The sequence below is a fragment of the Urocitellus parryii genome, chromosome 5 (assembly GCF_045843805.1).
Source record: "Urocitellus parryii isolate mUroPar1 chromosome 5, mUroPar1.hap1, whole genome shotgun sequence".
NCBI lineage: Eukaryota > Metazoa > Chordata > Mammalia > Rodentia > Sciuridae > Urocitellus > Urocitellus parryii.
Window position 1 is genome coordinate 19,369,891 of NC_135535.1, and position 18,116 is coordinate 19,388,006.

Consider the following 18,116-nt stretch of genomic DNA (forward strand, 5'->3'; position numbering starts at 1 on the left):
TTAAACTTTTTCCCTTTAAAAATATTAGGATAAGTCTCTTAAGTATTTTCAGTGGCATTTCAATAAAATTTATGAGTAATAAATTGTCCCACTGTATAACCTTTGACCTTTGATAGCTTTCCTGTCAATTCAATCAGGAACTTATTCCCTACTCCTCTTCTCCTCTACTAGTTCAAGGCACAAATTGCAAGAAAATAAATGGAAACTCTTGATTATGTACAATAATGAAAGTAATTAAATGAAGTCAGAAAAGTCTATGCAAAGCAAGCCTGTGGAAAGAGGAAAAATGCTTCATTATAAATATACATAGTTTTTAAAATTTTTTTTAGTTGTAGATGGACACAATACCTTTGTTTTGTTTATTTTTTTTAATGTGGTGCTGAGGATCGAACCCAGTGCCTCACACTGAGCCACAACCCCAGCCCCACGTCTACATAGTTTTTAAAATGTTTTTGTGCTGTGTTTCTACAATAAATTCTTTAAGATATTTAGTTTCCTTCTCCATTCTCAAGCTTTGACATATTTTCATGTCTCTTGGTAGCTGGTGATGAGAAAAAAAAAGTTATCATAAATCAATAGTGATGATGAAAAATTAGGGCCTTACTGCTATAGTGGATCCATTCTTGCCAACACCACCATGGAGGATAACATGGAAATAATTTGAACAGGAAAATATTGCTCCACCAACTATTCCAAGAACTGGAAAGATCTTCAATTTTATTTCTAGAATGGGTATCTTTAGGAGTAAAGAAAAGAAAGAAATCATTAAGAAAACAGAATTTTCTTCCTATTAGTTAGTAAAGAAACATTATGATAGGTCCTGAATAATAAGCTATCCTTTTTCTTGTAATCAAAACTTAACTTTTAGAATATAAATGGTAACTTCTTCTGAAATTGGTTTATTCATTAAGCAAAAATGAATTCACCAAATCAGTTCAATCTATTTCTATAATTGTGATTAAATACTTAACAAGCCTTCATCTGACTTAAACACGAAAAAGGATAGTTCACTTAAATGTAGTAGCCCCTGAAAGGCAGACACCATGATATGCATCTTAAATGTGATAGATATGATGTGTGTGCATGCAAAAACATTTGTGTAGTGAATATCCAGGATCAAATCTCTAGCAATATATTTACCTGTTGGTCAATTGCTGTTCAAGAAAAATTCCAAAGGCAGCAAAGGATTTAAAAACAGTAACAATGAATTGCCAAAGGCCATAGGCTATTGTATTTTGAAAATAGACTTTGAAAGATTGTACCAAATTTGCAGAAACTACAGGTTAGCCATTAAATTTTGAAAACCTAAATAAAAAATAAGTATTCTTAGTGAGAATAAGCAAGTGTATTTTATTCCTATGACCTTGTCAAAACAATGGAAGAAACATTTTTTCAGTTCCAAATTCAAGTGAATTACATCTGACTTAATGACTGCAGTTGCCCAAATGCTTCTTGGTCCACATTCACCATCTTATGGGTACTAGCTGAATAGCTACCATAAAATATAGCATCTCTCCAGTATATTGTATGGGCCTATGATAGCATATCCTCAATACTACTGTTTATGTTTACCTAATGAGAAGGAATATGAATGTCTCAGGGAATGTATCACCACTTAAAAGTATGCTGAAAATCTTTTTCTGAGCCTACCACTAGAAACAGTAATTAGCAATTCTGAGTATTACAGGGAATTAAATATTTTACTGTTTTTACTAGATTTTTTAAAAAATAGTTATAGGTTCATAGCAAAATTGAGAGTATAGTATAGGGCATTCCCACATTTCTCCTGTTCCCACCCCATAACCTTCCCTACCATCAATATCCCCCATCATGGCATTTGCTACAACCAATGAACCTACATTGACACATTATCACACAAAGTTCATTGTTTACATTAGGTTCCAATCTTGGTGTTGTACATTCTTTTGTGTTATGATAAATGTATAATGACATGAATCCAACACTCATTCAAAATAGTTTCACTAACCTAAAAATCCTGTGCTCTCCGCCTTTCATCCCTACTTCCTCCCAACTTCTGGAAACCACTCATATTTTTACTGAGTTCATAGTTTTGCCTTTTTCAGAATGTCATGTTCTGAAATCAAAGTATGCAGCCTTTTCAGATTAGCTTGTTGATCTTAATAATAAGCTTTTAAGGATCCTCTAGGTCTTTTTATGTTGTGATAGTTCATTTCTTTTTGGCATTGAATAATATTCCATCATCTGAATGGACCCCATTACTTACCAATTTACCAAACAAGTTTTGACAATTAAAAATAAAGCCATTTTTGTAATTAGCCATTTTTGTGTCGACATAAGTTTTCAACTCCTTTGAGTAAATACCCAGGAGGAGCTTGACTGCTGGATCATATGGTAATTTAGTTTTGTATCTCTCACTGTTTTTGCTGGAGATATGTGGCTTAGTGATTACAAACATTACGTCTGGAATGAGTCTGTTTAAGTCTTAGCTTCAGTACTTCCCATGTATCTTTGAACAAAGGACTTAATCATTTTAAGACATTTCTAAAACAGAATAATGATAACATCTATTCCCAGGATTGTTCTGAAGGGCAGATGAAACTGACAGCACAGTTTTTGGGACAAAATCAGTGTGGAATATCAGTTGTTGACTGTTGACATTATTCTTCTTAACACTATGCATATGAAGTTGTGAGTCAGCTAGTGTTGTGAACTTGGGTTGGGTGACAGAATAATTTGTTTCTTCATAAATTTTCTTCTTATGCAAAGCTCGAGTTTATAATAGTGGTCTCCTAAAAGCCAACTGAGGTCACCACCTGGCATAAAACAAAATCATGCCTTAATTTTCATCTCAAAATGGATTTTAAAAAGGCAAATTAACCATTTTCCTTCCTTAATACTTAAGGACAAATTTCAAACAAAATTAACAGGACTTTTAAATGCATATTTATTTCATGATATAAATTTTGGCCTCAAAAGATAATTTCTGTTTTTGAGGGGGGTAGAGGGCAAATAGGGTCATTATCTTCTATGCAGTAAAATATTTACACATAGAAGAAAATGCCATTATAAGGTATACAGGATATTAACATTATAAAATAAAGGGAGGTGTATGACTATAATCCCAATGGCTTGGGAGGCTGAGGCAGGAAGATTACAAGTTCAAAACCAGCCTCAGCAAAAGCATGGCACTAAGCAACTCGGTGAAATCCTATCTCTAAATAAAATACAAAATGGGGATGGGAATGTGGCTCAGTAGTTGAGTGCCCCCGAGTTTAATTCCTGGAAAAGATTTGAAGAGATTAACAATACACTATTTTGTCCTACATATGTAAAAAGTGCTTAAACATCAATTTAAATATTTAGATTTACCGTGTAGTCCCACATTGTTGATCCTCCAAATGTAGTCAACAAAAAGACGATCACTAAAGCTACCTGAACCTCAGTTACATCCACTCTAAAAAGGAAGGACAAAAATAGATAAGGTGTTTGCAAGTAAAATTCTTGACTGTGTAGTTTAGCTAATCATATATCAGATGTTGAGGAAGTAAACATCTTTATACACTTTGTTTATTTTTACCTTTACTTGAATCTTTGAATTATCAACTGAATACACAAAGTTGTATTCAGTTGATAATTCAAAGATTAAAAGATTCAAAGGCTACAAAACAACATGTGCAAAGGGAAGAAACTTGTATAGCATGTATCAAATTGCTAATAATTGTCATTGAAATTTCAGAAGACTTACTTTCTACTATATATACTTCTATAAAGTTTGAATTTTTTAAATTATGTATTACTTTTATAAATCATAAAATAAATCATAATAATAATAGGAATAAATCATAATAATAAACAAGCAACCATATGATTTAGGGAAAATCATGAAACACTTCTAAGTCAATTTCACTTATAAAGTAGGGGGAATTCTAACAGCTTTTATTAAATTACAACTAGTCAATGTGTTTTTTGGTTTTCACAGACTTTTTCCCTCTTATAAGCATATTCATATTTCTCTCAAAAAAACACTAATGTGGGCTGGGGATGTGGCTAAAGCGGTAGCACGCTCGCCTGGCATGCGCGGGGCGCTGGGTTCGATCCTCAGCACCACATAAAAATAAAAAATTCTCTCTCTTAAAAAAAAAACACTAATGAAACAGTCTCAGTCTCTCTAATCTGCATTCCCCAGAAACTATCAAATCCTCTCTCCTTTCCTCCCTCAACAGGCTAATGGAGAATTAGTCTACATTTGTAATTTCCTCTTCATATTTGTGATTATTTCACTAGAGTCTGGACTGTGGTCCCATTATTCCACTAAAATTGCTTAAATAGTGATTTGATTTACCAAATCTAGTGGATATATTTCATTAATCATCTTATATAACTTCTTTGCAAAATTTAAAATGTGGATCATTCCTCTTTCTTGAACTGTTTTGCTATGTTTCTATTTATTCCATGTACTCTCCTGATTTTTTTTTCCTCTCTAGAGTTCTACCCAGGCTCTTTCCTAGACTTCCTATTCCTCTACATTTTAAATGCTGTTTACTAAATTCCATCTGCAATTTCATATTCTCTGAATAATTTAACCTAAATTTAAAACTACCAACTATAAATCTTCAATTTTTTTCTGAGCTCTAGACTTTTTTTTAATCTGTCTACCTGCTTTATGTCTCTGCTTTAAGACTCTACTATATATCCCAGAGTCTTTAATGCTAGAAGAATATTTAATGTTTTGCAAATACAAGAAATGTAGGGATTTGATAAAACTAGATATGGAAGAAAAGATTTCTTGACTGAGTTATTTTGGTCAGTTAGAAGGAAAAATGAACTGAATCTTAACATACAAATAAAAGGAAAATATAATAATAACATTCAGTATTTATAAGATCAGTAGCAGGCAAACCAAGATCTCCAGGCTGCCTGGAGGAGAATCAAATTAGTTGTAAAGGTAAATATAATAATATTATGTAGGGTTCTTTCTGAAGAAAAAGGAGGGAGAGTACTGAAATTTATTTAGCATCTATTATGTATCTTGCAAAGTATAAATTATGTCTGGTTTTTAAAGAATAGCTGAATATTGCTTAAGAACATGACTTCAGAGCCAACACTCATCCTACTGCACTTAGGACTATTATCAGTATTGCACTCATTTCAGTAATAACAAAGAATAATATCATTGTCCATAATTTTCATGGGCTATGACTAGTGACCAGAAGCAACTAGAAAGCAGATAGGGATTATGGGATGAGCTTTCTTTAGAATGAAAGTAAATGACACACATGAGAACTGAGCTAGGAATATGGCTGGTTGCACATATACAACATTCAATAACATAGATGTTAAATTAAGCTCATATATTCATCCTACTTCTGTGCCTGTTAAGTCTAGAAAAAAAGAAAGCTGAAAAGATAACATTGAGATCTAGTAAATAACAAAGTTTAAGGGAGTATAAGGGTGGAATCACTCACCAATCCTCAAGTTTTGAACTATGAAGAAACAATTGGAGTTTGAAGGACACATTATACAAAGACCATTCTATATAACAACTCATAGGCTTAGAGAATTAATTAATGGGTTAAGAATCTGTTCAAAAGGCTTAAAATGCCAGAAAAATAGATATTGGGGATATGATGGCATAATACCTATAAGTCCCCAGGTTGTTAACATTGAGGACAATCTACAATAGTGCTATTCAAAGTAGTACAGAGTTTCTTACGAGTCCACAATGAGAGGGTTACAGAATTGAGAGTAAGCAGTAGAAAAAGTTTCAGTAACTTAACAGTAATATTTTGTGTGTTGAATCAAATAAAATATTGGGGATTATATTTTATAAGTCTGCTTTTTTTAAAATTGTATATTGTAATTCTAGGTTGGATGGGGATAAGGAGTCTTTCCTCCCAAACGTGGTCTTAGAAACAGATCTGATAGAAAGGTTTTGAAAGAAAGGAAAAAATTAACATTGAATCTAAATATTCACATGTTGATTTTTTTAAAAGTACCACATAATACAAGTTAACACTGGACTTGAACTTAAAATGCTTGATTTAGTTTTAAAAATTAAATTTTAAACCCTGCTTTACTGAATTACATAAGATTCTACATGGGAACAAGCATGTTATAATAAATAAGATATGCTCTATCTTATATGGCAAACATTAGACCTGGAACAGATTTTAACTGTAAATTTTTCTGCTAACTGTGTTAAAGAAAATCTAATATACCATTGATAAACTTATATTTATAACTACATAAACTAAACACCAATACATAAACTAAGGTAAAAGTTTAAAATTAGAGTTAAAGTAGTTACTAATGTATTATGGCTTTAATGATCTGATTCAAGGTAACAAGTTCATATTTGTAGTGAAATTACACATTTTTAAGAGGTCAACCTAACAATTAACATCCAAGTAAAACAGGTAGTACTTCTATTCTGTGGAACAATACAGGACAGTGTTTTATATTCATAAGGAAAAAAGAAGTGTTTAAATAGTTGCTCTTCCTTCCTTATTTTTTTTCTTCCCACAATTATGAGAGGCTTTCTGCCATGGACCCAGAATACCCTTGTGTGGCCCTGCATATGTGCCAAGAATGCAAGCTTATGTCTGAACAATAACTTTTTATGACAACACTCAACTGGGGTCATTTTCCAGGGTTGTGAATGTTGTGAGCAACCCTGAAAGATGAGGTTACACCTTCCCTAAACAGGTTTGCTTTTGCTTGCTATAAAACTAAACAGATCCTCAAAGTTCTCTCTTTATGGAACCCACTACAGGTGCAGGCATTCATCTAGGTCCCCACAAGACTAGGGAGAGGGTCAGGCATAGAAATGTGGCACAACAGGAACCTCTGTCTGTTGTTTTTGCCCAGATAATGTTGTCCTCTGCCTCTGACCCAGGACTTTGTATCTTCTGCAGGCATTCATAAAACATTAACAGGCTTTCTTGGAGCTTATAAGTAGGTAAAATATCAGACCCCTTACAGTTCTTGACACATACCACTTATCACCACCCAATTTACTATTTGCAGTATTTATTTGTTTAGCATATTTTACTGTTATGTCTCCAAGATTAGAAAGTAAGCTGCATGAAATCAGTGATTTTGTCTGTTTTGTTTGTTCTTCTTATTATGACACCTAGGAAAGGGCGTAGAATGGATGCTCAATCAATATTTGATAAAATATTTATTCAAATTCATTGCTCCAGTATTCAATAAAACCACTCAATAAATTATATTAACCTCCCATCCTCAAATCTGTTTTGATTCAACTTCCCTATGCTTCTTTTCATTTGACATCAGTTACTATCTCACTGATTAATACATATGTTTTTCTTTTAGGAAAGGTTAGTTTTTAATGTCACTCCTGAGGAAATAAACATACCAAAGAAATTGAATTAAAATATAAATAGCAAGGCATCATAACGCTAACTTTATTATGGAATATTTCTATGTTCCAGATTCTGTGCTAAGTACTTTACATACATTGTTGTTCAATATTCACAATAACTTTTTATGACAATAGTTCTAATTTGATAGGTAAAGAAATGGAAAAAAATGAAACTAATATATTTCTGATAAATTAACTAGTAGGTAGGGGCCAGAATTTGATTCTACTCAATCTGACTCAAGAGCCTCTATTTTCAACTATTATACTAAAGTAGACTACTAATAAAGTGCATAAAGGGGTATTAAAATTGGAAAAAATGATATAGCAAAAAATATAGCAATGTTAGTAAAACCTTACATTTTTCAGCCCAACAAAACAAGCTGATTTGGTATGTTTTTTCTTAGGTCTTTTAAGAAACAGAAAATCACAGAAAACAGGCTTAAACCAAGAATGTATTCATGAAATAAATTTCTGAAGTATATTCTGATAGTGTTCATCTTGGTTTTATGTATCTATTTTCAAATACCATATATACTATAAAAATTATGTTAAAAATGACAGACATTCAGGAAATCCATCCTAGCAGGGACAACTGACATGAGGTCAGTCTACATACTTCCATAAGGTATGTTTATAGTCCTTCTTGTAGTATTAAGCAGGACCCTCAACCTATCCAATTCAGTTCTCCATAGTATTTTTACTTTGGTAAGGCAAAAAAAAGTACATAGCTGAAAATAAGTGTTAATGTTTAAATGGCTGACCCTGAGACCCTGAAGGATCTCCTTTACTTCCTCCAAGATTGGTAATCATTCACTAGCCATTTCTCTAATATTCTAAGTACTTTCCTGATTCTTCTGAGTAGAATGCTCTTCCTCAGTGTGTCTGGCATATTCTTGTAACAGGTGACTCATCTTTGTATTTCCAGTTCAAGATTCTCAATCAATAGTAATTGGGAGTAAAATTTACAGTGAGGCCAGAAATGTGAACTAATTCATCCCAGAAATAATTTTAATGAAGGAAATAATAAAAAAGTTTTATTTTTAGTCATTAATAATAATTATCCAGAACACTGCATTATATTACTCCAGTTTACCATAGCAAATTAACTAAAATGCATTTGATTTTGAAAAGGTGCTTTTCTATTTTACCATATCTTAATCTATAACTAGGTACAGATTCTTAATTTTACACAGTTACCTTGAATGTTTACTGGTACTTTCTGATCCATGGGTCTTGACTGGTATGTAAAGAACTAATTTTCACATTTTCTATTAAAACTCTCTTAAACTAGTTCAGCCTATAGTTACCTTCTTCTTATTTAGGATTTCTTCAGTGATTCTGGAAACCTAACGTAAGTCTTTTCACATTTGATCTGGACTGTTATCATTGTCACAGAAGTATTATCTCTAACGAAATATCCCACATAGTTCCTAAAAGAGGGCCTCTATCTGTCATGTATTTTCTATCTTTCCATGACATGTAATACATTGCTAGACTCATAGTTGTGGACAGCAGTTATTAAGAGCATGAAGTCAAAGACTTGAGTTGTAGTCTTGGTTCTATCATTTATTGGTAGTATATTTGTACAGTGGAGGTAACATCCATTTTCCAGGATTAATGTTAGGAATAAAAGACACAATGTATGGAAAACACTTAGTACAGTGCCTAAAGCAAGCAAGTGCTTAGTAGGTGGTAGTTGCAATTACTCCAAAATTTGGGATTAATATGAAAAGTTGCCTGAAGCCTTACTGCTCCAAAATGGTCTATACTTTTTGAGTTTTTCCTCTCATTATATCAGGAGTTTAGTTATGTTTTTTCTTTTTTCTTAGAGCTACTGATTTTCCTATGCAGCAAGAAAATGGGGCTAAAAAGAATCAGTAGACATAGGAAGGTAAACTGAGAGTGAGCAAACAGCAGGAAGGTCTTCAAGGACCAAGTGGAGGGGGAGAGCTACATGGGGAAGCAAGAATACAGAACAGCATTTCTGCTTTATGCACTATTTCCTGGTGTCTGAGAAAGAGGCACCAGAGGCATAGATAGCATCTGGTACAAGGCTCCAGCATTTACAGGGCACTTGTAGATCATTTCACCAACTGTGTCCACAGCTGAGAGTCTCACAATTACCTGTTATTGTTGATGGTTGTCAAGGGGGGTTCTGTTTTGGGGCACATGATGATTTGACCAATGAGTACCTTAGGCTCCACATCACTTGTCACTTATTATAAGGGTCAAATGCTGTTTATTTAAATACTACAAATTCTTTTTCTATGTTATTTGGACCCCTTATTTTTCTTTTTTCCCTGTCTATAGTAAAGTTGGGCTAGTGAGGAAGCTGGAGAATGGGGGAAGAAAATAAAACTATTGTCAAATAACATGTCTGTAACATGCAGAACATCTACAGGACTTAGAAGATGTAGCATGCATGGAACACTCTAATAAATTTAAAAGAATTTAAATTACTGAATGAAGCTTCACCTCCTTTATCATGAACAAATGCCATATCAGATTGTGAAAATTAATTTGTTTACATTTTTAAATATACAACTTGAAAACACATACTTACTTTCCAAATCTCAATATGCCCGAAACGTAGGTCTGCCAATGAGCACAATAAAACATGAACATCCCAATAAAAGAGCAGAAAAACAACCAGTCAGGATGAGTTCCTAAGCGAGCAGCAATCGAAGCTCCAATTGCCATAAATACTGAAAGAACAAAGTTTAAAGACCATTACGAATTTAAAAATCATCAATGAAATAATTGCCCTGTGCTATTTTGAAATGCAGAGTTTCAGAGGACATAATTCTGGCATTAAAATAAGGTCTATTTAACAAAATGAAATTTTGAACATCCTTTTTAAACAAATTATGCAAATTGCTCCCAAATGTACACCTCTGCAAAAAAAAAAAAAAAAAAAAAAAAAAAAGCAAACAACTTGGTTCATTTTGGTTTTTAAGCTATCAGTGTTAAAACAAAACTACAGAGAGAGGGTGGGGAAGAAAATGCTAATTTACCTGTGGAAAGAGAGTCACACCCATGGTCAAAAAGTTCCCCTAAAGGAGAACAAGAATTTGTTCTTCTGGCTTGTTTCCCATCAATAGCATCCAGTGACTGGTAGATAAAGAGTCCCAGGGCACATGAAAGGTATGTCCAGTATGGTGCCTAAAAATACATGGAAGTAATAAAGACAAATAATAAAGACTGTTCAGAGATAACATACTAGCTTCGGTTTGAAAATAGCTCAAACTAAGCCAAATGACATACTTTGTTGTGTGCACATTTTATATCATGTCCATATGCTATAAAGACAGTTCAAACTCTCCCTCTATAGATGAAAATAAATTGAGACATCAAATTAATTATGTCATTTGAGTTGAGAACCACCATATTGTTTGTAAGAAACACAAATTTAAATAGCAAGCAAGTGAAAGAAACTGGATCTTATTCCTAGTCCATGGCTCTTTTAATACAATACCATTCATATATGGCACAGATATGAACTTACTCAGGAAGCATTTGCTGTGAAATAAGACCTCAAAGGTAAACTGTAGACATTGGCATCCATTTGTGATGGAGCATCAAGGACTGAATTTACCTTCTCACTTTATATAACTAGAAAGGTAATAAAATACATGAAACAACAATTCTCAGACATTGCAGGCAATCGAGATCCCTGAGAAAAGAGAAACAATGAGATGCGTCCCTATGATTGCTCCAGTTTACTGCCCAGAGGCAGTTTCCAGGTCCCAGCTCAGGAATGGGGACCTAAATAGAGCCCCATAAGCTGGCTGTGGAGGAAAAGCATATCAGAGTTCATGAGGTCAAGGCAGCTAGGATTTGTGAAGCACAGTAACGGGGAAGCTACACAAAGAGAAAGACAAAAGTTGAGGGGGGCTACATGAAAATTATAACAAGAGAAGAAAAGACTCAAGTGGAACCTCCACAAACAGAAACTGCACTAGAACTTCAGCTTGCCCTCTACAAACAAAACTCCCTCCAGCCAAAACTACAAAACTCCTTCTCTCTTTCCTCTTCTTTCTCTTCATTTCAAATGAAATTTGCTAGGTCTAAACTGAAGGAAGCCGTGAGGGCAGGGACTATCTTTCTCCCCCACTGCTACCTCCCCAGCTCCCTACCACAGTGACTGGCATAGAATAAACCTTCAACAAATCCCCTCAAGTTAACAGACTGAAATGGCAGTGAAAGTCTTCATCTGTAGTTGGAGCACGCAGGTCAGGGCTTCCCAAATGAAGAAGTAAAACATGAGGGATGACCACAGTTCTTGACCCAGTGTCAGGAGCTTAGGCTCAGCCTGACTCTCAAGTTACCCAACTGCATACTCCAGTTCCTTTCCAGCCACAAAGTCCTCATGTCCTTGATTTTGTCTCATGGCTCTTCCCTTCCTAAACATTCTTCTCACCCAATTTGGCAAAGTCCTCACATATGCCCTCCTTCAAGGACTGCCTCCATCTATACTTGTCCTAGGAAGAAATCAACATACCCATTTCCAGTCACTCTATTCCTAAATCTATGCCACTTTATTTACTTATTTATTTTTATACTGGGGATTGAACCCAAGAGTGCTCTACCATTGAGCTATATCCCTTTTATTTTTGATTTTGGGACAGGGTTTTGCTAAGCTGCCCACCAGGCTGGCCTTGAACTCATGATCCTCTTGCCTCAGCCTCCCCCAGTCTCTGGAATTACAGTCCTGTCCCACCTATTATCTCTGCCACTTTAATTTTTCTTTTCTTTTTTTTTCTTTAATATTTCTTAGTTGTCATTGACACAATACCTTTATTCAATTTATTTATTTATATGTGGTGCTGAGAATTGAACCCAGGGCCTCACGCATGATAGGCAGGTGCTCTATCGCTGAGCCACAACCCCAGCCCCACTTTAATTTTTCAATTAAACCAGTCTTTCTATTGTACCAAGCTTGCTTATGACACCATTGACATCTCAAGCATACAAGTGTAAAAAACTACAAAACAATGGTGTTCATGACTTATAGCAATCCACTTTTTCTATGGTTTCCTTAGATTTATTTATTAATTTATTTTTTATTTATGTATTTATTTGTATCAGGGACTGAAACCAGGGGTGCTTAACCACCGAGCCACATCCACAGCTCTCTTTATTTTTTACTTAGAGACAGAGTCTCATTAGGTTGCTAAGGCTGGCTTTGAACTTGTGATCTTCCTGCCCCAGCCTCTGGAGCTCTGGGGGCATGCCTGGCTGTTTCTGTAGATGTAAATGTTTTCACAGGTGGCAGCATAAGATACAAATGCAAAGCTTTGAAATTATCTTCTTTGGTTAAGAAGCAAAGACCAAGTCATTACATTGTTTCACAACTGTAGCCCGCCATCTCTGTTACAGGGGTTTCTTTGAAACTGTCCTTTGCTCTGGCTCCCTTTGGCCCCCCTCCCTTTGGCCCTTTTGCAGAGGAGCAGTCATTTCTAGGTCTTAGTAATTCATGACAGGAGGGTAAAGTCCATTGCAATGTTCACCTAGAGAAGAAAAAGGGAAACACATCCATGATTGATGAGGACCCTGACCAGGGTAGAGCCTTCTGCTCACTATATCACCTTCTCCCCTCCCAAGAAAGCCCTTTGTGCCTGGCATGGTGGCACACACCTGTAATCCCAGTACTGGAGATGCTGAGGTGGGAGGACTGGGCAATTTAGTAAGACCTTGTCTCAGAATAAAATACAAAAGTGGTAGGGGCTGGGGATTTAGCTCAGTTTGTAGAGTGCTTGCCTTGTATGCACAAGGCCCTGGGTTCAATCCCCAGCACCACACACACACACACAAAAGTGGTAGGGATATAACTCAGTGGTAGACTCACTGGGTTCAATCCCCAGTACCACAAAAACAAAACAATAATAGCAACAAAAACTCCAACCCCCACCAAAAAAAATAGGCAGCTTAAAAAAAATACCTATTAGCACATACTAATAGATTTCCTTGTGACACTTCCATACATGCATATAACATGCCTTGATTGTATCCATCTTCTTTATTCCCCTCTCTTATTCCCTTTTCCCTGGTCCCCTTCCCTAAATTGTCGTCCTTCTATTTTCATGTCATCCCCCCCCCCAGAGTTCACATGAGAGAAAACATGTATTACTTATCTTTCTCCTTTAATGATATTATTCCCTTTTTAAATTTTTTTTTTTAGTTGTCAATGGACCTTTGTTTTATTTATTTACAAATGGTGCTGAGAATAGAACCCGGTGCCTCACACATGTGAGGCAAGTGCTGTACCACTGAGCCACAACCCCAGCCCGTATTTCTTGTTTTTCTGAGTCTGGCTATTTCACTAACAAGATGATCTTCAGTCCCATCTATTTTCCTGCAGATGACATGATTTTATTCTTCTTTATGACTGAATACTACTCTACTGTGTGTATACACCACTTTTGCTTTATCCATTCATCTGCTGATGAACATCTAGGCTGATTTCATAACTTGGCTGTTATGAATAGTGCCACTGTAAACATGGGTATGCAGGTACAAGATAGAGCTTTGAGGAGATAACCCTCCATCCTCTTCAGGCCTGCTTTGAATAAGCCTGATTCCTTCTCAAATCCTATCTCCCAAATGTTGGTCACTTAGAGAATTGGGCAGTCTGGATATTTGATTCTGATAATAACTTCTTAAATAATAGTTATAATAGTTGATTACGATCTTTGAATCTATAATTAAAGTGAGTGGAAACAAATGAAAACTCCTACAGAATCAAGCCTTCCAATCTCAAACTCTTAATTTCTATTTTCATAATCATTTAAAAGTATTAAAAGACTTAGAGGCTGCTTTTGCTAAAAAGCACTGATTTCACTTGGGCCTGCAAATGTAAAAAAAAAAAAAAACTTGGCATTTCTGCCTCCATTTTCCATCTGTCTCTTTTGCCAACTGATCCCAGATTCTAGAAACAACTAATGTAATTGATAAACATTTTGTGATGAGTTGAAATTATTCCCATAGGGAATAGCAACTTTCTTATCTCCTGGATAAATCCCTACCCACCAATCCTGAGATAATCTACCAGACCACAGTTTGACCAAGGCTGCTTGACTATGTATATTTCTGGTCCCCCTTGCCTATATATTTGGGAGTTCATGTCAGTATTCTGAAGACATAGCGGGTAATACCCGTCCCCTTGTCTTCCCGTTAAGGCCATACTGATTAAAGTTTCTTTCCTGCTTTCTACCATAACTTTTTGGTTTGGTTTGGGTGACTCATGCCTATAACTGATTTGTTGGCAGCCCCAGGGCCAGATCTTTGGCCTTGAACTGTGGTAATAAAATATAAGGGGCTGGGGTTGTAGCTCAGTAGTAAAGCACTTGCCTTGAATGTGTGAGGCACTGGGTTTGATCCTCAGCATCACATAAAAATAAATAAAGATACTGTGTGTTCATCTACAACTAAATAAATATTTTTAAAAATATAAGATACTCTCCATCTTATGATCAAAGACAATTACCTTATGATATCAACTTAGCTACTAATAACTGGAAATTAAATCATAACAATATTCTATTTTGTTCTTCTTAAAACAATAATTCCTTTTCTTCTTTAGACTGTAAATGATGATTTGATAATAATTACTTTAATTCATTATAATAAATAATACAGGAAAGACGTGGTGTTTTTAACATAAAGCATATGAAATGTATTCTACCATTCCTCAACTGTAAATTCAAAAATTTCTGTAAGAAAATAGGTTTTATTTCATATTTTCCTCTTTTTATTCTGTTTGTAGAAGGGACTCCTATAGAAGTGAAATAACGGAAACATTTCTATGTGATCAGTATAAACTCAAAGATACTTCAACATTCAAATATATCTAGGTGAAAACTAATTCTAGTTACAGAGAAAGCCAGCAGAGGTAGATTAGTAATTTAAGTATTACCAGGGTCCCATTAAGAAAGAAACCTCACAAATACTCAGGTGCTAGTCTGTCACAGTCCAGGAGAAAACTGGACTCAAGTTCCTTGATCAGAAATATGAGACTTAGAAAGGTATCTCTAGGATCCAAGAAAAGTCCTAAGCTGGTCTCAATATTTAAAGTTACCTGACTGGTGCATTACCTGATAGGTTCTGAAAGAACATTAAATAGAAGACCCATTCTCTGGGTTACAAGCACTCTGGCCTCTTTCTGGGGCACTTTTCGTCCTGTTCCAGAGAGTAGGAAGGCAGAAACCCATTAAAGTGAGAAAAACAGGGATATATTAAATAGACAGGACTTCCTGGGAGAATGGACCTCTCAGTGGAACTTCAGTTGAGAAAGAAATGAATCCCTAAATGCTCAAATGATTAGGCTTCATAATGGCACATGGTCTTTTAGTCAATACACAGTAAGGATTATTTTAAAGAGAGAGAAGTGTAACCCATGAACGTAGTCTCTCAAGTGGTCAGTCAGACAGGTGGGAGGATGACAGTGAATCACACGGCCTTCTACAGCAGAAGGCACAAGGCAAACATTGAGAAGATGGCCACAGTGAGTGGTAAGTACACATATCCAGATGTCCAGGTGAGTGAGAGTCACTGGGCAGTGAGACTGGCAAAAAGGGGCACCCTGCTGCATCAGAGTAGCTGCTGGAGAAAATTTAGAAGCCAAAGAAGAGGAATTACAAGAGAAAATGAGTTCCTAAGAATGAGGGCCACGAAGCCTTACAGATTGCATATGGCACCAATCATATGCATTTCCACTTTAGATTTATGCAATCTCATTTGTGTTTGGCTCATTTCATATTAGAATAGAATCCTTTCACTGGGCTGAGCAGATATTCTGTTTTTAAAGTCTGATATACATACTTCAAGAGCTCAGTACCTAGATGCTGAAAATCAATCTTTCATCCAACTTTTCTCCATCGGGTAACACAGCAATAGTTTAAGAGAAAAATATAGGTCCAGGGTTTTCTTACAGAGTGGTTAGGAGTGTGGATTCTGGATTCTATTTGTATCCAGATCCTTATGGCTGAATTGAATGAGTTATTTTTCAAGTCTCCCCATGTGAAAAGTAGGAATAGGCACTATTCCTATCTCGTTGTGAAAATTAAATTAAAATGTAAGGTGCTTGTAAGAGTTCGGTTAATGTTAATCATTGTTATTGATATTACTGATACTCTATCAGATAATTTTAGGTGATTTGAGGGTCAACTATTTTTCTTAATATATATTTATATATTTAATGTATTTATGTTTAATTTACATATTCTGGAAATTTTTAAAGTATTTTGAAAATAGCATATTATATCTGTGATTTTATGATTAGAGTGTGAGTTTTTAAAATTGGTTGGTTTAAAGTTGACGTAGGGAAAATTAGTAAATAAAATCTAGTATGGGTAATATATAAAAGCAAAAATCTTCCCCACCCCCCCAAAAAAATTTTTTTTTAGAGAGAGAGAGAGAGAGAGGAGAGAGAGAGGGAAGAGAGAGAGAGGGGAGAGAGAATTTTTTTAATATTTAGTTTTCGGCGGACACAACATCTTTGTTGGTATGTGGTGCTGAGGATCGAACCCGGGCCCACACGCATGCCAGGCGAGCGCACTACCGCTTGAGCCACCTCCCCAGCTCCCCCCACCCAAAATTTAGAAAACAGTACATCTATACATTGTCTATGATCTGAATTTTTATACTAAAAAAAAAAAAAAAAAAAAAAAACACCTCTTTTGATTTAAACTCCTTGGGTGAGTGGACACATATGCAAAAGGGATTAACAAAACCCATTATTAGGCCAGCTGGTAAAATTTCAAAGTTATCCAAGCATCGATTGACTTTCCTTTTCCATGAAAAGAGAAACTAAATTTCTAAGAGGTGGAGAGGAAAGAAGGTTAGGAGACAGGCTGTGCATATGTGAGAAAAGGTAATGCTGTGATGCTGTTAAAGGCGGACTTTGTCCCCAATCAGGTGATTCTATGATTTTTAGGAGAACTCATGGTGCCTCTAAGGAACTACTACTACCTTCACTCTGGAAAAACACAATTAGAAATGACTGATTGCTTCTAACTTTTCTTTTGAGGTGGGGGGAGGTACTGGGGATTGGGCTCGGGGCACCTGACCATTAAGCCACATCCCCAGCCTTATTTTGTATTTTATTTAGAGACAGGGTCTCACTGAGTTGCTTAGTGCCTCCCCATGATTTTTTTTTTTTTTTTTTTTGTGTGTGTGTGTGTGTGTGTGGTGCTGGGGATTGAACCCAGGGCTACGTGCATACAAGGTAAGCAATCTACCAACTGAGTTATATCCCCAGCCCCGACTGATTGCTTCCATTTGTGTAACATTCATATTAGGAGCCTATAAATAGGTGCTTCCTATTTACAGAGGGTTCTCATCACTGGCTTGGCAGAGCTCCAGAGCAGGTTAGTGGTCAGGAAAGGGAAAACCATTCTCTGTCAAGCCAAACAGGATGGCTCCAGGGGCTTACTGGTTTCATCCTGGCCTTCTTGCCTCAATTCAGTTCAATTTAAGTGCCAACATTTGAGAACACACTCATTTTTAGGAAATAAGGCAGGTTATAGGTTAGGGCCAGGGAAATCAAGCATCACTCATGAATGCAATTAAACCAGCACTTTGAGGACAGTTTTCTCATGACTGGAGAAATCCAGCTTCTCAAGGTGGACTTCTTTCTTTTTATCATTTCTGTGACTAGTTCCAAATTTTCCTCTTCCTTTAGTACTTGCTAGAGTCCTCCTTGAAAATGCCTGCCTCTCACTATGTTAAGGGTAATAGGAAGGGCAAGGGA

General features: G+C 35.6%; 1 protein-coding gene across 2 annotated transcripts in view; it reads right to left on the reverse strand.

Moving 5' to 3' along the window:
* The window catches only part of Chpt1 (choline phosphotransferase 1), a 32,405-nt gene that overhangs the window by 8,795 nt on the left and 5,494 nt on the right, over positions 1-18,116 (reverse strand). For both annotated transcript variants that reach the window (XR_013343655.1, XM_026398680.2), the window contains exons 2-5: positions 10,381-10,528; positions 9,930-10,071; positions 3,352-3,436; positions 605-736 (exon numbers count right to left, since the gene is read on the reverse strand). Coding sequence is in view for 1 of the 2 variants with exons in the window: in XM_026398680.2 (XP_026254465.1) it covers positions 605-736; positions 3,352-3,436; positions 9,930-10,071; positions 10,381-10,528 (507 nt within the window). In the remaining variant the exon portion in view is untranslated. The remainder of the gene's footprint in view (positions 1-604; positions 737-3,351; positions 3,437-9,929; positions 10,072-10,380; positions 10,529-18,116) is intronic.